Source organism: Trachemys scripta, chromosome 17 (assembly GCF_013100865.1).
Source record: "Trachemys scripta elegans isolate TJP31775 chromosome 17, CAS_Tse_1.0, whole genome shotgun sequence".
NCBI classification, from domain to species: domain Eukaryota; kingdom Metazoa; phylum Chordata; order Testudines; family Emydidae; genus Trachemys; species Trachemys scripta.
The window spans coordinates 21,504,142-21,527,280 of NC_048314.1; the positions used below are offsets into that span (position 1 = coordinate 21,504,142).

General features: G+C 44.7%; 1 protein-coding gene across 3 annotated transcripts in view; it reads left to right on the forward strand.

Moving 5' to 3' along the window:
• GSN (gelsolin) overlaps positions 1-23,139 on the forward strand; it is a 45,397-nt gene that overhangs the window by 6,833 nt on the left and 15,425 nt on the right. For 2 of the 3 annotated variants that reach the window (XM_034793726.1, XM_034793725.1), the window contains 3 exons: positions 20,000-20,201; positions 21,102-21,256; positions 22,742-22,903. In XM_034793726.1, the coding sequence (XP_034649617.1) occupies positions 20,009-20,201; positions 21,102-21,256; positions 22,742-22,903 (510 nt within the window). In that variant the 5' untranslated portion in view covers positions 20,000-20,008. Of the gene's footprint in view, positions 1-18,424; positions 18,654-19,999; positions 20,202-21,101; positions 21,257-22,741; positions 22,904-23,139 lie in introns of all 3 variants that reach the window. The other variant, XM_034793724.1, reaches the window with a different exon arrangement.

A 23,139-nucleotide genomic window follows, 5' to 3' on the forward strand; every position in this document is an offset into this window, starting at 1 on the left:
AGGAGGGGATCTGCCGGGGGGGGGGAGAGTTCCTCAGGGCGGGGGGGGGACTGCTGCAGGGCTCCCCACCCCAGCTCAACTCTGCTACGCCCCCTCCCCAAGCACGCCGCCCCCGCCAGCAATGACAATAATTGCATGGAACGGCCGCTGCGCTGGGAGAGGGAGTCTGAGTCGCACGTGTCAGTGTGCCGCTGGCAGCCCAGCCCAGGAACGCTGTAAAAAAAAAAAAAATTGGGGGCACCTCTTTTTGGCGCCCCCAAATCTTGGCACCTTAGGCAACTGCCTAGTTTGCCTTAATGGTAGCACTGGCCCTGGCCTGCACTCACCGCATGGTAAGTAGAGCAACCCGGCCCCAGCCTGCTCTGCTCCCCTGGCTCCCAGCCACACTGCTGGTGAGTGCTGGGGGGCAGTTCCTCCCTGCCCCCCAAGGCTGGGAGCCAGGGGAGCAGAGCGGAGCGGGCTGGGGCCGTTTTCCCCAGCCCTCTCCCCACAGAGGCCTGGGGCCAGCCTCCCCCCCCACAGGGGCCTGAGCCCCCCCCACAGTCCCTCCATGGGGGGGCTGCAAAGAGTACCAAAATGGTTAGGGACAGCCCTGCTGCTTCCTACTCTGATTTGCTGCTCACGTCTCCATTCAAGGCACAGTCTTAGAAAAGATGGAGGAGGAAAGGTTTGGGGGTTTTTTTGCAGGAAAAGGAAAAGCAAAAGGAGTCAGTGGGACAAGCCACTGCACAGACTCCATGCGAGCAGGACTTGGATTCCAGAGAACGTCCTCCTGCTTCACCCCTGCTTCCTGAAAGGTCATGTTGGCAAGCTTATGTTATTTACACCACATCATGCAATCTCAGATTTCCTGACTGGAAGAGTACGTTAGTCAGGCTTTTTGTTAGCACGCTGCTAGATCACTTTGTCTACTCTCACCGCACCACTAGGTTTGGGTGCGCTTCTCCATTTGTACCTGTTCAGCTGGTACCTGTTCCAGCATACATTATTTATTTAATTTTTCTATTGCACCAGAGGCTACAATCAGGACCATTGTGTAAAGTGCTGTACAAACACACATGAAGATGTGAACCCCGCCCAAAAGAGCTTACCATCTTGTACCTCTTCTACTAGTACAAATCTGTACCTGTTCTGTTTGCAGAGTACTGTTTATATACTGGTACCTGTTCTATTGAGATAAGAACCCACCCTGAAAAATAATCCTAACAGGTGTATTAGTAAATTAACTGGTTTCCCAGTGCCCTCTAGCAACATTGTCAGGCACTCAAAATCCTAGTGCACCTATCTCAAGGGAACTTAAGCTATAAACATTTTAAAGCACCTATTTCTAGAATTTAACTGCTTGTTCTTTGACCTGATTCATTCAGATGTTGAAGGTGTGCCTAGTAATGGTATTAAGTAATAGCAGTCACCTTAGGGGTTATGGGTATTCTGCATCCAGCTAGAGGAGGCAACAGGTTGGCTAGTATCTGTACAAACATTAAAGTCCCAGGGACACACCTTACCTAGGTAAATAACTTAGGAGACTAGCACAACGCTAGGCTGAGGGGAAAGAAAGCTCTAGCATTTGGCTGTCTTCCACAGGGACTAATCTGCCTAATTGCAGTTCTACCAGCTTCTCTTAGGGGGATTCGTTGTAGCGGATGTCACAAGGTTATGCTAGAAGGGCTTTGTGGAGCAATATGGGAACTCAAAACATCACATCAATCCATAGCTAGTCAATATCACACCATGGAGAGTGAATGGTAGCTTGCTATGGTATTGTATATAATTCTGTCTAGACACAGTTCTCTCCATTTGGAACTGCACTGAGATGCATCCAGTTAAATGTGTGTGAAGGATATTCAGAGTAGGAGTCAGTGACCCTGACAGAACTCTGAGAAGTGATGGGGTGGGAGAAGAACTTGCGTCTGTGGATTCTCAAGAAAACTGGTTCCTTCCTACCTAGCTGGAAAGACAACCACCCCTCCTGCCCCAGTCTATAGGACAATCTGGGTTTTTGATCCCCTCCTCCCCCAGGAGGAGCCTGGAGAATCCCAATTGATTTCCGGCATGGAAGTTTCTATTCTGTGCACAGCCATCACTGGAGAGAGACTTGCTTGTCTGTATTAGGAGCTAGTCAGTGGGAAATCATCCAGCAACATTTAAACAGATGGGCTTAGTAAACATTTCCACACAAAAAGATAGCTACAATTCAAAACAAAATATATATAAAATGCAGAAGGAAGTGAATCATCCAAAAGAAGCAAGATCTTTCAGTTTGGACAGAGCCCCAAATACTAGCTGAAATCAAAATCATTAGGGCTTTGCTCTCTCTCGCTTTCTAATCTGAGTAACACTTTGGTTCCTCAACACCAAAAGTCTGAATCATGTTAAAAACAAACAAACAAACCCTCCCGAGCTATCTGTGTAATCACCATAAAGAGAACTTTACACACCTTAATATGAAGAGGAACTAGGTAGTATACTGTCTATGTACTAATTCTAGTGACTGGCTGGCAGAGATGATTAGCTAGCTGGTAAGGGACTACTTCTTTAGCTCAGGTTGTGATGGACTCTCTTTTTGCAACTAAACAAGGGTTCCAGTCCTGGCTCCTCAAATGCGTATGATGAATGCGGTAGTTGTGTCTAGGTTTGTTATATCAGGGGAGAGAATTGATAGAATATACTCATATAGTCCTTTGTATTTTCAGAGCAGCATGAAAACATTAACTTTATAAATCACCACAACAGCTCTATGATATTTGATTGTCCAAACTGTTTACATCTTGCATTTCATTCAAATAATATAAAGGCTGAAAAATAAATGAGAATGTAACTATCTTTCAATAATGTCGGCTGCTGGTAACAAAATTTTTCAAATGTAAACCTGATTTAAAAGGATACGTTCTAACAAAGCCAAGGTTTTGGTGTAAGTAATATGACAGAGATAAACACTAGATTTGTCATATATGTCAGCATGTATTGTTAGTAAAACACACCCAGTTACTGTCACAGGAACTCAACAGCCCGCAGAGCATTTAGTTTTTGTATCTCATTGTAGGATTATGATTTTGCCCTGTTAGCCAGCTACAATCTGGGGATATGAAGTGGAAAGATAAAATTGGTTTACATGCAGTGGATTGGAATCCACTAATCCTCTTTCTGAAAGACCAGGCTATTTAATACCATGTCTATGCTACAAAAATAATCAGGTCTAAAAATGTTGCCCATCTGTATTGCAAGAGTGTTATTACTAGTGTGGACAGAAAAAACTCCAAACATGTTAAGGAACACAATTTTCATCAACTTATGTCAGCAAGTTACTGTCATTTCTTCAGGGACTAAAACATGTTTTTCCTTTCCACTGAGGGTGAGAAAACTATACTATCCCATGTTTGGAACACAACCCTGGATCTCATTTGTGATTGAGCTGACTTTGTAGGTTAGAAGGGTTGGAAAAGAGCAGAGTCACCTTTGACTTTTCATTGGTGGAAGATTCTTCAGCTCTTTCTAAAAGCACATCCGACCTCTTTTAAAGTTCGGAGCATGGTTGTTCAGCAAGGTCCCCGGCTGTGAACTGGGATAAAAAACTCAGAATGTGGGCTGAATGGGGAATGGCAGGAACATCAGAGGTGACCATTGTCCCAACCATTGCAGTGAGTGGGAAAATGTGCTGACAGATGAGCACTGTTTGCACTGTGGAGCCAGTAAAACCACATTCCCTTGATGGAGAGGCGGTAATTTAGCCTCTTCCCCACAAAGGCCTGAAAATGTTTACTTTCAACTTTGTTTCAGGAGCGATGAGCCACCTGTTATAAGGATTAACAAAAAGCTAACCTGCAGCATCTGGTTTACAACAAAAGTTGTTTGTATTACATTTTAATCATAGAGGCCACAGCTGAGATCAGGGTCTCCATTGTGTGAGGCACTGTACAAAAAACAGTCAGAAAAATCCCTGCTCCAAATTGCTTACCAACGAAACAGAGGGAAAAAAAGAGGCACAAAGAACTAAATTGACTCACCTGAGGTCAGAGGCAAGCCAGGCATAAAACCCAGATTATCTGAGGCACAGCCCATATTCTGTTCAGTGGACTACGCTGCCTCTCTAGTTACACTGACTACACTCTACAGCTCTTCCAGAATAACTCCATGTGGAGACAAACCCTGAAAAGCAACTGGGTAAATCCTGGCTCACTTTTTAAACACTGCTTTTGAGGAAGGAAGGCACTGCAGCAAAAGCAGGGACGATGAACTGAAGGGATCGCTTGTGCTTGTGTGCCCTTGGGATAATTGCTTGAGAAATGTTTGATTGATAGGCAGTCTGTCCGTTTTGCTTATATTTAGAACAGTGGTTCTCAACCTAATTACCATTGTGGGCCGCATATGCGTCTCTCTCTCTGTTATGTGGGCCGCATCATATATATATGCCTTGCCTGTATAGCCCTGAGGATGTCACATGGACCACAGTTGTGTGCCAATTGGGCTGCAAGTGGCCTGCAGGTTGAGAACCACTGATTTAGATGAATAAACCAAAAACTAAATGCAAGCACCAAGCACTTATATAGTGGTTGTTTTAATTCTTACCACCTGCTCCGATCAACACCCAGCCCTCCACTACAAGAAACTTATTTTGGGTTTTGAACATATATAGGTTTGAGCTTTATTAAGTTAATAGATTGTATATGTTCAGTGCTGCTTTAGGTATTGTAAAGGTCTTTAAGAGGAGGGAAGCAGAACATTGGATGGGGGATGGTTTGGGGCACCGGTGCTAGCAGAAGAGGTAGTAACCGATTAGCGAGGTCGTGGCCTTCACCTTGAGTGTCTGCTGCTGGCACTATGGCAGCTTAAGGGCACAATAGGGACCATGCCCTAGTGCTCAGAGCTGGTCTTCTACTGGCATACGACAAAGTTACAGCTAAATGTTTTTAATCACAAATAGATCTTCTACAAACGTAACAATTGCTTATACTTCTCTCCCCCTTGATTGGCCGATAGCAGTGGTTTGTTGTCAGAGCTCACAAGTCTGAGCAACTTGCATCCATCAGCTGTGTGTTTTATGCTACAGTTACTGTGAAGAGCCCTATTTTGGGCCTCTGCAGATTGCATTTCATCTCACTCCAGCTATGGTTTCCAGTTCTTTTTGCTTAGGAATCATTTTATTGGTTCATTGATTTGGTCAGGAGGTTCGTGAATTGAACAAGAATGTCTGTGTTGCTGGGGGGTGTACAGCTTTGCCAGCTCTACCATGCCAGGAAAGCAAGTAGTCGCCTGAGGCTGCAAAACATTGCTCCTGTTTGTGTTGTTTGACTGGTGGGATGAACATGTGCCAGTTTCCCCCTAGCGGATGCTGTGTAGAACCTTGGCACATGTGTCCTCCTCCTCTATCAACATCTCAGGCGCTTTTGTTTTTTTGCTGTTGCCACCTAATCTAAGAGTAGTTTATAACATGGCAAGATTGTTGGCTTTTAACATGGAGAATTGTATCTCACTGGGTACATATGTCTTCCTCTAAGACGTGAGCTATTCTCAGCCTGTTGGCAATGTTCATATCTAGGTCAGTTGTGCATAATCTGTCTGCAGTGCAAAATCATCATGAGCTACTAAACCAAAGACAGATTCTTGTTTACATACTTACCATAGCGGGAAGCATGTAAAAAAAAAAAAAGTTTGGTTCTTGTAGAATAAATAACCAGGTCTTCTGTCCTTTGGAGAAGATGCTCTGGATAGATTCCAGTAAGATGTGTTTACACCTGTAATCAGGGACAAAATCTTAAATGGATGTGTGTTCACGTGCACTTTGGGAATGAAGAATACCTGTTCAGCAGGTGTGTGGTCTAGGATCTTTGAGTGAACACAGATCCAAAGCTATTTTTCCTTTCTTAAACATATTGACAAGTGTGTGCTTCATGTGTAAAGATGAGGTAGGATTCGATATTCGCAACCAAAGCAATCACTGATCACATAAGCGATTGATGAGGCACTAGTGCCTGCTCGAAAGCTGGAATTCAGCAAGTAATGCGAAGGAAGGGAAAGTAGTTCTTGAGGTCGACGTACAGGTCTTTGAGATCAAGTCAGGAGGTCCAGCCTCTCTTCCTGGTTCTACCACACACTCCCTTTGTGACCTAGGGCAAGTCTCTTGGGCCAAAAGTGGCCACTGATTGTCAGAACCTCAGCTTTTGAGATGCATTTTCAGAGGTGCTGGGGAGCCCTGCCCTCAACACTCATTTTAGTGACACTCCTTCAGTAACATGGGCTCTGTGTCAGAGCCCTTCTCTTAGCTGACTGAACTTCTGGTCCTGTGGGAAATCATCTGCATTCAGATAAAAGGCAGCATTAAAGTTTCAGTCTGGGCACAGGATCAGCTCACAAGTGATCGTGTTTAGAAAGTATCATGGAGAGTCTAAAAAAATTGCTGAACAGAGACCCTGCCAAGTGGGGAGTCTCTTTGAATTTGGAAGACAGTATGGAAAACAATGGGTCTGATTCTCCATGGACTTGCATGTTGTGTCACCATTTACACCATGCCATGGTAGGGTAAACATCACAATTCTGACTTGGGAGCTTCATACTCACTCCCTTTGCATACGTGCAAGTGACCACACAAGATGCAAAGTAGTGGACAATGAGGACCTCCCTCTCTCTCCACTCTCCTAAAAGTTATAGGCTAAATGCAGATCGATAACACCTGTTTACCTCAAGCCTCTACTTTGGCGAGATCCAGTCTTGCACAAAAAATGTTCCTTCCTTCTCTGAAGGAACAGCCAGCTCTCCTCTGACAGATTGCACAATGCCTCAGCCACTATTGTTGGGATAGGCAAGAACACTAAAGCAGGTTGCAGCCTCTTCTCATTGCTCATCTTATACTAAGGAGATTTGACGTTCCCGTTTCAGTGTAATTGCACCAGGCAGGTCACACCTATTGGCCTGTGGGCAACATACCATGTCATGCCTTTTGGGTATCGCTTAGTGACTTTTTATGCAAGAACTAGAACACCTAGTCAGCATTTTAGCACTATTTGCATTTGAATACAATTTAGGATTTGTTTGCTCAAATAGAAAGCAGCTGGCTTTCCGAGATCCATAGTGGTGTGTGTACTGTGCATTTAAGAGCACGACTGAACTCCTACTTATTGTGTTCACTAGGGTAGGGCTTTGTGGTTGACTCAGATTCTCAGCTGGGTGTGACTGTCTCATCCTAGATGTGGTCCTAGAATGTTCACAGAGAGTCTCGTTCTTTTCTCCCATGCCAGTTTGACCCTGGTGTAATTCCAGTGGAGATGCTCCTAATTTACAACAGTGCAAGTGGGAAGAGAATCAGGCTTTTAAGTTGAGATTTTAAACGTTAGCACTTCCTCCTGAAACCTTGTGTTCAATCGGTGGGTCTTAGTTAAGTGACTAAAAGCTAGAAGCAAAAAACTTGTAGTTGTAGGAAATATCAGAATAGCTGGAATTGTTAATCATGAGGCAAAGACCATAAGAATGGCCATACTGGTCAGACCAAAGGCCCATCTAGCCCAGTATCCTGTCTGTCGACAGTGGCCAATGCCAGGTGCTTCAGAGGGAATGAACAGAACAGGTAATCAAATGATCCATCCCCCATTCCCAGCTTCTGACAAACGGAGGCTAGGGACGCCATCCCTGCCCATCCTGGCTAATAGCCATTGATGAACCTATCCTCCATGAAATTATCTAGTTCTTTTTTTAACCCTGTTATAGTCTTGGCCTTCACAACATCCTCTGGCAAGGAGTTCCACAGGTTGACTGTGCCCAGAATATTCATATAATAATTTGGCCTGTTTCACATGGCTATTCTCATTTGTTAAAAGGATTCCACAGGAATGTTAATCTGTGAATGCAAAAAACAACTTTGCCCATGACAAAGATATTGCTATACTTTGGGGGGAAGGAAATTTTAACTTGTTCTCTACAGGATTTAGTTTTTAAAGTTGAGGGGAGAGCAGTTAAGGAAACTGTCGACTTGAACATTGGGAGCTTCTGATAAAGCCGCCTTTAGTCAGTGTCCTGAATTTTGTTTTCAATGTACATTTGTACCGTTCATTTTACATATCTCGCTAGCGTGTTGGTTTTCATTGGTATGAATTTTTTCAAATGTGAAAAAAGCTTTGGGCTGTGTGCGCTAAAGGAAGAAAGTAGTATTGTACTTACCCACCTTTCTGGGTGGGTGCAGCAGTTAACTACTGCTAGCATGCATAAGCAGCAGCCAGTATAGGAACACCATTAGCAATGCTGTTCCTCAGACAGTGAGGGACAAATCTAAAATAGATTATGGGGTCACTGTGGTTGTCCTAAAGATGCTTTCTTTACAAGCTTCTCAGCGTGGGGATTGTTTTTAGTTGCGTGTGTATGCATTTAGTGCTGCCTGGAGACCAAAGACTGATCTAATCTACTGTTTTAGATATTTTTCAATGCCTGTCACCTTGGTGATAAAGCTGAAATAGACCATGCAGCCTTTTCAGTGGCTGACTTAAGACTGTGCCAAATGTGCATATAACATGAGTGACTAAGAGCTAAAAAAAAAAAAATAGACAAATATTTGACCGTTTCCAGGGTGCAGTGTCAGACATTAATATTGTACTGAATTGCTCTCTTCCACTATACTGTCTTGTGCAGGGTGACCAGATGTCCCAATTTTATAGGGACAGTCCCACTATTTGGGACATTTTCTTCTATAGGCGCCTATTACCCCCACCCCATTCTGATTTTTCACATTGGCTGTCTGGTCACCCTAGACTTGTGGGATGTCATAGGGTTTCTTTAAAGCTGCAGAGACGCTTTGGTGATTCCACAAATTCCCTCAGTTTGTGCAAATTCATCAAGGCTTTTCACCAATCACAGATGGAGAACAGATATGTGAGAATTTTTAGCATCTCAGGGATTACTACTCTCTGTATCAAGTCTTGAACCTACCTAGAGACTGGATTATGGAAAATAAGCCAGGCTAGATGTCTATCAAAATGCTTGCCACAGGGTTTCCTCTTATGCCTTCCAAACTAACTTGTCAGTTGCAGCTGGAAGTACTGAGCTAGCCTGCTGGTGCTTTTTGTTCTTGATGCCTTTTATCTAAATAACTATTTATAGCCATGCAAAGCAGCATTAGTTGGTAGACAGTAAGTCTGTGAAGCCAGCCAGGGGTTATTCCCAATAATGGTGCCACGCAACATTGCCCTCCTGTCTTTCTAGAGGAACAATACTCTTGTAAAGCATGTATGTAAACCTGTAAGCGGAGTAGAAACCAGTGTGCAAAGTATGAACTTTTCAAGTAACAAGGCAAAAATCAGAATGCAGCAGAGGTATTACTACAAGCAAGGGTTACTAGTAGGAAGTTAGGGAATGTAAAATATAGGATCCAAGTGTCCATGGAACAGCAGGCTCTATAGACATTTTATTAAAAGAAAACACATTGCTGGTCAGAAGTAATTATACCTGTGACACTGATGGCTTTTCAAGAGCTTTTCTGGTCCCTTTGGATAAAATGGATCAGCCAGATTGTAAAAGCATTTACTAAGCCAAAAGGGAAAAAAAATTATATAAAGAAATAAAACTTCCAGAGTCTTAGCAAAACCATTCATGCACACATGTAATTAAGGCTTCTCCTCCTCCTCCCCCCCCCATGGGTGGGACATGTATAGGGCAGACAAGAACATTGCAGTTATTACATCTGTGTAACTAGTTTGAAAAAAAAAATCCTCTTTTAAGGAAACATTCTATGAGCATTTGTCATGCAGGACTTTCAGACAAGTATGTTTGTTGGTGCAAGTCACCTTTTTATTCTTGAACCCAGTGTTATTACTGTAATAATTCGCAGTGCCAGTTACCGTTATTATTTGAACCAGGTAGTTAATTGTATTCTTCACAATGCAAAGTGTTAAGTGATGAAAGAAAAATGTAATGCATGGCTAACTCATGGTGAGAGCTCTGTAACATGTTCTAGCCAAGCTCAAGTCATTGTGGTTTCAGCTTTCATTACAAACTCAGACCAGGTTCCTCAAAAGGTTTCTAGCAAACCTGGTATCAACTTATGGGCTTGTGTTAACACCAGGCTGATCTCACTGTTTCCTTGTTTCATTGCAAAACCAGGAGGAAGTCAGGGGGGTTGGCTGAATTTTGAGTCGGTTTTAGTGTTTGTTCTAACATGCAACTTGGGGAAGAATTTTCTGAACTGAAAAACCTTATTTTAGTACAGGTCTACTTGTCCTGGCCACTGACCCATTGCTTCCCATCAGATGGGCTGCATGCTGGGAAGTCCCCACTTCTGGTGGAAAAGGATTAATACTCAGAGCCCATACCAGTTATGATAGATGGATTCAGGATATGTGGCAGAGAGAAAATGCAGTGACTGAATGGTAAATGGGAAACAGAGCGGCTCTCTAAGAGACGTTCCAATGCACGGACATGGGAAGTGTCACCCTGAGGGTGCACAGTGCCCCAAAGGGGGTGAAGAGGAGATGGGACCATGACTCTGCCTCCCCTGTACACAAGCTGCATGGAAGGGTTTGTGTTGCACTCCAGAAAGAAATACGTGCACCCAGGAGCTCCCTGAGACAGAGCAGCCCTTAAGGCTTCCCTTGGTGTGTGCATCTCTGCACTGCGCCCAACCAGGGCTGTGCAAACATGGCCCTGGGAATCTGCTGGCGCTGTAATGCAGGGGAGAGAGAGAGAGAACTGGCTGACTGCAAAGACAGGCATGGGCCTTCAGGATGCAATGTGAGCTGGTTCCTAAGGGAAGTTACTGCAGCAGGAATGCTGGTTGTACGCCTACTGGAATAAGGCTTGCTAGTCACTACTGTAGGGGTTAAATCTCTAGCCTGCTGCCTGCCTCCCTCCCCACTTGTGCAAATCCCAGCCTGGACAGTCTGCCCCAGGGAGGGTCTTCTTCTGTTAGAAGCAGTCAGGCGTCTCCTGAAGTTTAGGGTAAAGAGACGCCACAGACCCAGATTAAGTGCACAGAGAGCACAAGAGTGCAGATATGACAGTGTAATTCACTTCTGTGCAGGCTGCACATTCCCTGCAATTCAGCTTTCTTCCAGCAGTGAGTGAGGCCTCCTTTATCGGCTCGATTTAGCCAGCTATGATTTCTTGTGGTCCCACTTTGGCTAGGGGAGTTCAGTCTGCATTTGTCTACATTAGAGCCAGACAGTGGCCTTGTTTGCATTGCTTATAGCACAGCTTTGTCTAACAAAACAACCCCCCCCAAACCCTCAGTTTCCTCGTTATTGTAACTAGAATTCCTTGCACTGCAGAAGCTAAGGGCTTATGGGCACAGTGTGCTGGATTCTTTGGGATATTAAAGGAGAAGCTGGCTGCTTAGCAATGGGTTAATTTCTCTTTTTAAAATGCAAAGCAGTCAGTTTAGCTAGCCTGCAGCCTTCCTTCTGCCTGCAGGGCAGACTGTACATGGGGCCCAGGTTTGAAAGAGAGGACTCTCCAGTTAAAGAAGCAGGCAGCATAAAGCAAAAAGAACAGCATATTGTAGCTGATCTTGTACAGACTGGACAGCATGCCTGATGCCGACCAAAAAAGAGGTTTCAGATTTACTTACTTCCAAGCTATTCACTGCAAATGTGTAGGTGCCAATATTTCTGATATCAACCAATTAGTGTCATGGAAGGGAAGTAACTTATTGCTAATGAGACACAGCAATAAAGCTCAGATGGAAATAAATTAAGTGGCTGGTTAGCCCAGTTACTTTTCAGATTTACATAAAGCTTGCTAGGACCAGTACAGAGTAGTGTTTTCAAACTCTAGAAATAGTTAAAACCTAAGTAAAGGATAAAAAAAAAAGAAAAGAAAAGAAAAAAACCACACATACACACCACACACTTGACTTTTCTTTAAGTTGTTTGTACTTTTGTTTTAAATATTGTGGGCTGGCCTGTGCTGCCCTCAGCTGGTGAGCTTTTACGGAGATGGGTAGTCCTACTGACTTGCCACAGCAGAAATGGTGTGGTAATTTACTCTGTTTCCAGCTGCTTGGAGTAACCAACCATGAATGGTTATCAGAGAGTTGGGTCTCCCCTTTCTTAAGGGGATGCACCGAAACAATGAATCGCTGTGTATTATATGAAGAGGGCACTGTAGCACCTGGCAGAGCAGTTATGTGTTGTCCAGATGCACTAAAGAAATGCAATCTGTACTGGAACTGAAATTTCATTTCAATGCTCTTTTAAAAAAACAAACAAACTTTTTTTTAAAAAGCCCTTACAGTCCGAGAAGTGTAAAGAACTAAGCAGCAGACATTTTAGAGGTTGAGAGATATGGTGGGGATGTGGGTGTTCGCTAGTCCAATTTAACTGAACACCTAAAAATCCTGCCTTCCTCAAATGCATGTTTCTCTCTCTCATCAAAAATGTCTAACAATGGTAGGTGCCCACTGGAATAGTAACGTAAACTGTTGCACAAAGCATTTTAACTCTAAAGGAGTGTTGGTTTCTCTCTCTCGTTTATTGTTTAAGAAACAACTGGCTGTTTTCCTACCTGTTTGGGAAAACTAATTTTGACACCGATATCACCACTTCCAACTTTGTTTACTCAGCCCCCACACCCTTTCTCTCAGCTAAATCTATACACCAACAAACAGATGTGCTCTCCTTCCATGTTTTACACTTTTTACCAATAATGTAATTTATAAGCAGATGTGGAACAGTAATTTTCCACCTCTGTCCCCTCCCTCACCATGCATTATCCGTAAATAAAGGCAGCGAAAAGCCTTAATCTTTATGGAATGGCTGAGATGTAGAAGTACCGTTCTTCTAGTCTTACTGCTTTCATAGCTTCAGCTGTTCTGAGGAAAGACCTGTGCACAAATGTTTGTTTCTTCATAAACCTGACTATTTGGCTCTTTGAATAGCCAGTCCCCTTATTCCAGTGTAATTATTAAACTGGAATCTCACTTCAGTGAATTTTAATTTGGAAACGGTTAGAATATTTTTATTCTTTTGCACATATTGTGCTCTGCAGTGCTCGGGCAATACCACCAATCAGTTGATGTTTTGGTAGAATTTGTGCATTCCTTAAGCTGTGGTGAGCCTGCTGGAATGTTTGTGGTCGAATGTAAATCAGAAACTTGAGTCTAGCGGAAAACTCTCTTGTTTCATGCATTGGCTGCAGCATTTTCCCCTTTCACACTAAGCACCGGATGATCCTCCAGTGCCTGTTGCCACCTTTTAAAAGGAGGTTTTGGATAGCAGCAGTAGGAGTTGTAGGTGGTGTTTGTGGTGAGGTGGTAGGGAGGTGTTTGAGTTAGAGGTGCTGGGATAGGTCAGATTAGAGTAATCGGAAAGTTGATTCCCCGTAATTGACGTTGCAATGGGATACAGCAGGGAAAGTGAGCAGATGTGAGTCTGAACTACGCGTGCCCAGAGATCATGTCATGGACCTGGGCAGGGATAGCTCCTCTGTCCATTTTGTTTTTATTTGCGTAATTGAAGCATTTAAGAGCTCTGGTGAGACTGTGCCTGGAATGTCACATTCAGCTCCAGATACATTGCCAGAAACAGAGACAAGTTAGAAAGAATTCAGAGAAGAGTAACAAAAATGAGTAAGATGCAGAAAGATCAGATTTATGGGGGTCAGTATGAGAGCATCCTCAATGGAGGATAGATCCACCAATTGCTATTAGCCAGGAATGCACTCCCATGCTCTGGGTGTCCCTAAACCTCTGTCAGAAGCTGGGAGTGGACCAAATGCGGTTGGATCACCTGATAAATTGCCCTGTTCTGTTCATTCCCTCTGAAACACCTGGCACCGGCCACTGTCGGAAGGCAGGATACTGGGCTAGATGAACCATTGATCTGACCCAGTATGGCCGTTCTTATGTAGCTTGGCTGCATGACAGCTGAGTGTGAAGCATGCCAATCTGCAAATATCTGAAAGGCTTAAATGCCCAGAGAGAGAGAGAATTATTTAGGGAGGTAAAAAGCAGGTATCATTAGGAGTAGTGGGATGGACTTAAAAGGAACTTTTCAGTTGGATACGAGGGGAAAAAAAACAGTTGGATACGAGGGGGGGGGAGGGATAGCTCAGTGGTTTGAGCATTGGCCTGCTAAACCCAGGGTTGTGAGTTCAATCCTTGAGGGGACCACTTGGGAATCTGGGGCAAAATCAGTACTTGGTCCTGCTAGTGAAGGCAGGGGGCTGGACTCAATGACCTTTCAAGGTCCCTTCCAGTTCTAGGAGATGGGATATCTCCATTATTATTATTAATTATTATAAAAACAAAAAACACCACACACTTTACTCTGTGGAATAGTCTCTGGAGAGAAGTGGCGGGAGCTGCATCCCATAAGAGTCAGCCAATGAGCTAACAAATGTTCATTACCTCAACTTCTAGGATAGGTCACATTTTTTACCAGAAGGGATAGTAACATTGTAACCGGAGTCCTGTATTTCCAGTCCAGTCGCTAGTGCACAGACACCCACCTCATTCAATGCCCCACTGCAACTGGCGCATGGTTCCTAGCCACTAGGAGCGGCCAAGAATTAAGTGGGCCCAGGAGGCTGAATGCCCCTTCCCTGGAGGGAGTCTGTTCAGAAGAGAATTGGGGCATGCTGGCAAGGGCAGTGTCAGGGGGTGGGGCAGAAAGGAGCCTAACCTGCATCACTTTGGTGCTTAGCGGAAGCCCTCGGTATCCAGGGCAGACAGCCTACCTTTCAGCAGCAAACACATACCGTAGAGGAGTGGCCTCACCACTAGTGTCCCCCATCTCACGGCTGGGTGTAGCGTAGCAGTTCTTTCCTCTCTAGTGCCCCAGGCAATGGCCGCTGCAGTGGTCTGCCTCTTCTTGCAACTCAGCCAGGTCACGTTTTAGTTCCACTCCTCCTGGAGTAACAGCAAGTCCAACACAAATCCCGTGTCCTCACATCAGGGCCTCAGACCCACAGTCCATACATGAGGGCTTTAAAGCATCCTTATCCCTTTATGTCAGGGGCTTCCCAGTGGTGGAAGGAGGAACCCACTCCCACCCTGCACAGTGGGTTGCAATCCAGGGACCCTGGAAGCAGCCACTCTCTGCTCTATCAGACACCTTGCCTCGGCCTCCCTGGACCCCATCCTACCATGAGCCTTTCTTCAGGCCCTTTCCCGGGCTATTTGTACTGAGCAGGGCTTTTCCCCAGAGGTCTGCTTTCTGGGCTTGTATCAGCATCAGCTATGGGAGCTTGCTCCAGTCCTGTGCCTTCAGGTATCTTCCCCATGCAGGCTTTTTCCTTACCCTGCAGGAGTGTTTCCCACAGCTCTTACCTGTCTCTAATTCCCAGAGAACACCTGCACAGTTCTTCCCTTACAACCCCTTCTGTGCCAGATCTTCTGTCTTTGTAGCTCCACCCAGCTCTCCAGCTGGGCTTCATCTTTCATTAGTCCTGGGGCACCCTCCAGGTTCAGCCAGTGGGTTAATTGGCCTTTTGGGCCCACATTAACCCTTCCACTACTTGTGCAGGGTGAACACCTTACCATAGTTCACTGAAAACTTCTTTTGAAAAAAGCAAACTCCAAACTGGAAGACTGATGTACCCTGCCACTGAGCAATCAGACAATTCAAGCTTCCTTGTAGATGTTACTTTCATTTTCTATATGTCTGGGGCACTGTGTGCTGTAATTAGTGAATGTATCCCCATAATTATCTCAGTAGGAAGGTACACATTTATAAGATGTTCTTGAATAGACCTGTCATGCTTACTGAGATGTTAATCACACAGCTGTCTTCCTTAATAAGCAGTTGTCTTCCACTGTTTGTTCAAAACACAGGGGCTTCTTTCCTTAAAAGCTTTTGTTTTTATCCCTGAGCAGCCAAGCCTCCTTCAGACAATCCCCCAGCACCGACACTGTGTATTCAATGCTCCTGTGGAGGAGCTTTCCTCCCCTTGAATGCCTTTTCTGTGTGTAAGATGTTGGGTTTGCTCTGCATTAGTTGTGAGGGTGACTTGGAGAGTTATTCTAGTATTTTCTTCACACCACTTCTTTGTCAGGCTTTCCACTTGTGACATCTTCTTCTCTATAATCTATGTATTGACTTCTGCCACATGTCAGCAACAAGCTTTGAGCCCTTCACACCAAAGCTCAGTTTTCTGCCATTCCAGTTAAAAGGGTAACTACATTTGCTGACAGCAGTAGTAGGCTGGACCAGCCACATGAATATTACATGTACTCCTCACCTTATGTCCTAAGAGCACCATAATTTATTATTTGCTCACTATGTTGGTCACATTATTTTTGTTTCATTCTCCTTTCCTTTGTCTACCTTCATGCTTTGCACTTGTCTAATTGATATTGTTAGCTCTGCAGGGCAGGGGCTGGGGATAACATTTTCAAACCCACCTAAGTGACTTAGGAGTCTCAGTCTATGGGATGTAGGACCCTATGTCACTTTTGAAAATGGGATGTAGGTTCCTGAATTACTTAGGCACTTTGCCCTTGGTCTTTTTCCCTCTGTCTCAGTGGAGTTGCATGCAAAGTTCTGGCACTGTATAAATATTTATGAATAAATACTTGAAACTCTCTTTCCATCTGCAAGGGACTTGTCTCTCTTTCCAACATTGTTACTAATTTGTTTTTCAGTGTAGTCCTCTGGATTTGGGTGGACCACAGATGGAACAGCTGTAAGAGCCATTCACTGATGGCTTCCCAGCACGGCTCAACTTACCTTGGCCAACACTTATGATTCCAGCAAATGTTTGCTGCTTTTCAGACCCTTGATGCTCTGTGTGAGCTCCCTCCCCAGGGACGGGGAAAAACCCCGTTCAAGCCCAGCCAGATGAAGAAATTGTTTTTATTCTCGGTTAAAAATTGAGAACTTCCAAGGAAATTTTGTTTTGATACTTATTGTCAAAGGTCTGTTAACGGAGCAGGAGCTTGCCAAATGTCCAGACACAGAGCACCAGCTTGGAAACTATGGAACGAAAAACACAGTGTTCTAGCAAAACAGAGAGCGATCGAAAATGATTCTCATGAGGAGAGGAGAAAGCTTTCCTGTGTTGCGGGGTGTGTGTGTGTGTGTGTGTGTGTGTGTGTCCCTCATCTTGCTCCCATTGAGGTCAATGGAAATTTGGCCACTGACTTCAGTGGGGGTGGGAGGAGCAACAGAGACTTGTTTAAGTATCTTCCCAGAAAGTCGGGTAATGAATCTGAAGATTCCACTCAGTTCCGCTCTAGATACATGTAGCCTGCAATGTAAACACAGAGAGAGATTCATTTCCTCCCTACCAGTGTTCTCTGTCTGATCTCCTAGGGTAGACGTACCATCCCAGACTGTATAGCATGGTACAATAAACCTCTGCATGGGTTTTCAGCAGCGCTTGAACCCAGAACCTTCAGCACCACCTGTAGCGCTTGGAACTCTAGGAGTAACTCCATCATGTGGTAGTGATAGTAGGCTATTATATTCTAATGGACTAGCCACTTGAGGGCATATGACACACACACAGTTCTAATGTGGCCCAGCGGTGCAATCAGTGAGAAATCTTATTATAGGGCACTTATTGTTTTGTACACTACTTGGATGAAGCAGGCTCACTGCTCGCTTTTTTTACCTCATGGCAGGAGGCAGTAGGCCTGGTTCTCGAGTCTTTTGATGTCAGCTCTACATGGTTATCGTTTAACTCAATAAACCCAAAGACTGCTAGATGCATGTCACAGTTATCTTGCTAAATCCCTAAAAGCCTACGGTGTGAAATTGTTGAGCTAGCTCTTGCTCTCCCATCTTGTCTGGCAAGGGAAATCCTTTTGCCAGCAGACAAGTGGTCCTTCATTGTTGTACCTAGAACCCCTCTGCTTCACACCAATTTCATTGTAGCTGGTTTCAGAGTAGCAGCCTTGTTAGTTTGTATCTGCAAAAAGAACAGGAGGGTGCCACAAGTACTCCTGTTCTTATTGTCGCTTGTGTCGAGGCTGAAATCCATGTGCAAGAGACCCAAAGCATTTGCCAAATGTTGCTTCTTGCTTATCTCTATGTACAGGGAAATATGAACACAACATCCTCACCCTCCGATCACTCAGCCGGCTCCCTGTAGCACTCTCTGTCCTTTCCCACAGGTCACTGACGTTGGTATGAGAATCTTTTCCTCCACAGGCCTTGCCATCTGGAACAACCCTTTTGTTCCTTAGCACCTCATCAACTCTCCGTCTCTTTCCAATTCTCAGCTGATACATTTTTGTCTCCAGGGCTGATGCCTCTCTCTGTTATTGGCCTTTTGACCAAATATTTAGTTTATTTGTCCATTATTGCACCGCCTGCTGTAATGAATACCATATTGTCCTTTATTACTGTCTTTTGGGAGAGAGCCTCCATAAATGACTGCACAGATTAAATCTGTGTAGCCTCCAAGTGGACCGTGTGCATAGGCATGTTACGCCCTTATATTTCAGAGGGAGCTGGGTGTATTTCCTTGTGATAAAGCACCAGCTTATGCAGCACATCTTTATTGACAGGGAAACAAAGAAGGAGCTGGGGCTCCTCAGTCCCTCTTCTGTTGGAGGTGAAAGAGTGAAGAACCCTTTGCTGTTAAAAACGCTTCTTAAATTCCAGTGCAAACACCGCTAGAGTTGCATTCTGCTCACAGTTTTTTGTACAATGGCTCTGAGGTTAAGCTACGCAAGCTCTGTATCTGTCGCAGGGCTCGGCTATCTCGTTACAGCAGCTGTTCTTCTTTCAGCTGTGGTAAGTGACCAATCATGTAATTAAACACTGTAAAACTTTTCCTCTGCTAAGAAAATACTTACAGGGGTCGTGATCTCCTGCGTGGTTTTAAACTTTCGTAAAAGGCTTCCCTAACTAAGCCGTGCAGCCAGTGGAGTGGAAACTGTAAGAGGGCACTGTTTGAAATATCCATTTGATGACAGGGTTCAGTTTAGATATGGATTCAGCAGCTAACTTGCCGTATTGCTTTCTAGTCTGCAGCATTTTGTATTTCTGCCTTGTGAGCTGAGCATAAATTTTATTTTTGTCCATTAACTGCTGTGAACTTTCCTCTTTGTCGAAGTACTGGATGCGTATGATGTAATATTATTTCTTTCTTCTTCGCCTTTATTAGTTTATAGTACTCAGAGGCCTGCTAGTTCTGCCCTGGCAGAAGGACACAGGCCCTTCCTTTAATCTAAAATACATCAGGATTGGTTTATTTCTTTTTAATATTGCTATCCTGAATTCTTTCTAGCTGTAGTCATAGAACTTTATTGTCTCAAAAGAAGTGATAACACATTGTCAGTGCTTAATAAATAATAATAATATAGAGGCAGCAATGGCAAGTTCGAATTGCAAAGTTTGCTAGGGACAGGGTAGTTTGAAGGGAGTCAACAACCGTCAGGAGTAGTGATTTATTAGTGTAATTCCTAGAAGCCACACAAAAGCGTTGGAGTGAATAGTGCATCATAATATCATAGAAGCATAGACATTAGGGATGTAGAAGTCCTGTTAGGTCACCTATCTACCTCCCTGCCAATGTCAGATTGTCCTCTGTCATGGTTTTCCCAGCCTAGAAATGATGGGACTCCCAGCGTTTGCCTGTGAGAGACTAATAGATCACACATGTTATAGGGAAATATAAAAGTGATTTTGCAAACCACGTAAAATATATAGATGAATGGAAAATATATATATATATTCCCGGGAGCCTTCCAACTTATGGAACGTTTATGTAAAGGAATGGATAGAAAGGGAACTTCTGTGTCTTTTGCCTCCACCCTTCCATACAAAGAAGTGACTAATCAGCAGAGAAGAAAGAACTGCAAAGCTGCATGGATAGGGAGAAAGTAATCAGATAACAGGGAACAGAGGCAAAAAGAGGTTAGGAAGGAAGTCAGGAAATGGAGGTGGGTGGAAATGGAAAGTAATAAAGGTCAAGAAGGATTTTCCTTAGATGATTTCAGTGCGAGAGCCAATGGAAACTTCCCAATCCTTGTTTGGAACCGCAATAATTAGGAGTCCAGAAGAAGTCTTAGTTTAACAAGAGCTTCATTGTACTGCACAAGCCTAAGAGAATTCTCTGTTTCATTTCCCTCTCCCAGCCTGTCAGCATGGTGGAACACGCTGAATTTCTGAAGGCTGGAAAGGAGCCGGGCCTACAGATCTGGCGGATTGAGAAATTTGATTTGGTACCTGTGCCAAAAAACCTGTATGGAGACTTCTTCACTGGAGATGCTTATCTGGTTCTGAACACCGTCAAACAGCGGAGTGGGAACCTGCAGTATGATCTGCATTTCTGGTTAGGTAAGGTCCGAGTGGCTTGTCTCTGTCTTAATGGAAACTGGCAGTTCTTCCAACTCCTGGAGCTAAACCCGGGAAGGTGAAAGTTCTTGCACTGTGTTCCTCTCACTGGTCCAGGACTCTTGGGTAAACCTGTCCTGCCACAAGGGAAAAGAAGGCAAAAGTGGCACTGTTAAGGTCATGTAATTTTATATTCCCATAGCACCTCTCATCCCAAAGTGTTTCACACTTTCTCTGAACACTGCACTACTGACATGCAGCCACCTCTGGGGTGGAGGGCAGCAACTAATCATTGCCCTGCACAACGAACCTTTACACTTTTGTAAAGTGCCATGGGGTCTTTAATGCCCACATGGAGCAGACGGGACCTTAGTTGAGCTCTCATACAAAACACGCAGCTCTGCGGTGCGGTAAAGTGGAGTAGGCTGCTAATGATCAATGGGGTTCTATACTAGTTCAGTGCGTTGTCATATCTATGTTGTAGCAATGCCAAATCTCCTGAGAGAGGGATTCTCAAGGGTTCCTGACAGTCTGCAGAGCCAGGCTGCCAATGCACTAGTGCCCCCTAAAGGTCTGCTAGATTGCTTGACTTTTGGGCAGACTGAATGCATCTTCTTGCCAAGTCAGCTGGGCAGGCTGTCAGTGGTAGGAGCGCCTAGCTCTTATCCGGAGCTTTTCATCTGTAGATCTCAAAGTGCTTTACAAAGGAGGTCAGTGTTGCTATAGCTGTTTTACAGATGGAGAAACTGAGACGCAGTCCCTACCTGGCTGTAATCAAATACCTGTCAGTAGAGGTTTTCCAGGAAACTAGCCCTCCAAGGAATTGTTTGCCCAATGTGAAACAGCTGGATGAGACGGCAGAGGCCCTGCATTCACTCTGCGGTGTCTTCCTTTGATTTCTAGGGGATTTCTGTAGTCAGGATGAAAGCGGTGCAGCTGCCATATTCACTGTCCAGATGGACGATTATCTTCACGGGAAGGCTATCCAGCATCGGGAGGTGCAAGGGCACGAGTCTTCAACTTTCCTGGGATACTTCAAATCTGGCCTGAAGTACAAAGTATGTATTTGCTGGACATCCAGCCTAGCAGGTCTGAATCTGAGTAGAAAGGTTTCCCAGCCTGTCCACGTCACTGAGGAGAAGTAAGGATTGCCCTCTTGTCGATCACAGGGAATAAATTCCTCACCAGCTGTTTTCAATGACAGGGCACAGAACAGCAGCTCGTAGTAAGAGAGCCCGGGCTGGATTCAATGAGACAGAAATGAAAGCCCCAGGCAATTGGAGGGATTGGAGTTTTGTTTTCTTGGAAGAAGGGAGCTGCCCCAAGGTGTCTGCAGCTGATTTGGGAAATAGAAATCTGAGTTAATGGCAGATGCCTGCCCTTGTGCATTGATTGTGCCCTTCCCCATCGACTCAACTAGCTGTGGCCTTTCCAGTGTCTCTATTTCTATGCCCACCACATTTCCTCTGCTAGTTCTCTTGGCATTGATCCTGGGTAGCGTTACGGGAAGGTGGGGGAAAGCATTGGGGAATCATTCTTCCATAGTGGTGCAAAATGGTGGGATAGGAGGGGGTGGAATTAGATTGTCCAGACATAGTCATCCACATTAGCTATCCACTGGCACAAGCAAAGCAACATTACGCCAGGCTCTTCCACAGTTGGCTATTTTTTTCCTTGTCCGGGATTTTCCTACAATTTTTTTATTTGCTTATTCGTAATCCTAGCATTTTCCATTCCTTTCTCATTTTAATTTGGTTTCGCTTTTTGGGGAATGGCTGAAACCTACTGCCTAAATTGTCCAAGAATAGAATAGACGCTTCTGCCAGATACAGACCTTTAATCGGTGGATGTATCATTTTTGAAAGTGTTTTAAATCTCACCTTGGACAAATGCAGTGAAAAGGACAGGTAGCAAAAAAGTGAGTTTTCTCTTACTGCGTGTTGTATGGAGAGTGAAAGAATGTGTGAGAGGCAGTTGTCCAGAGACAGACTGCTCAAAGGGAGGCAGCTGTTGTAGTGGTTAGAGCAATAGGCTGGGTGGTCAGGAAGTGCGAGTACTTTTCCCAGCTCGGCGCTGATATGGTCTTTGTCACTTCCTCTTTTGAATTCACTTTGTTTTCTGTTCACTCTTTCTCTTAGCAGCCGTGAGAGTGAAAGATGGAGTCTGGGTAGCAGGGAGTAAGCGAAGGGGCATGTTACTCTAATACACCCAGTGCAATAAAAAGGCCAACATAGACCAGGCTTCCTCCACTTCCCGCTCACCCCGTTTATATTCATATTCAGAGGCTTGCTCTATGCAGCTTGGGTGTGTCCCAGGATCCCTTGCATCTGTTTCCCTGGGTATGCTGGAGAAGTTGCTCCGGGGATTGATGTAGTGATCTGTACAGACAGAGACTGGGAACTAGCTTGCCCTCTGAGCCAGCTGCGGGTGACTCCTTGCCCTTGGGAGGTGAGAGCCTCTGACACAGACACAACAACTTCAGACTCTCAGTTCCTTCAGAGCAAGCATGTGAGTAGGAGTTACCTTCTTCTTTGTTCTTCTAGACTGGTGGAGTTGCTTCTGGCTTCAAGCATGTGGTTCCCAATGAGGTGACTGTCCAAAGAGTCCTTCAGATCAAAGGCAGACGAGTGGTTCGAGCTACTGAGGTCCCTGTGAGCTGGGACAGTTTCAACAATGGAGATTGTTTCATCCTTGATCTGGGCAGTGTAAGTCTGCTAGTTAAACACACGTTCGGCGAATCTTTGGGGAATGGGAGATGTCTTGCTGGGCCATTTGTTTTTCTTCCTAGTCTGTGTTAAGCTGTGCGAGGCTCCCCCAGGTCACCAGTGATTTCACAAACTACACAGCCGATCTAGTAACTCTCATATTCCCACAGTGGAAAGTGAGCTGTATTTTCCTGGGCTGATGAGCTGTGGGACTCCAGCCCCCTAGATCCAGGCTT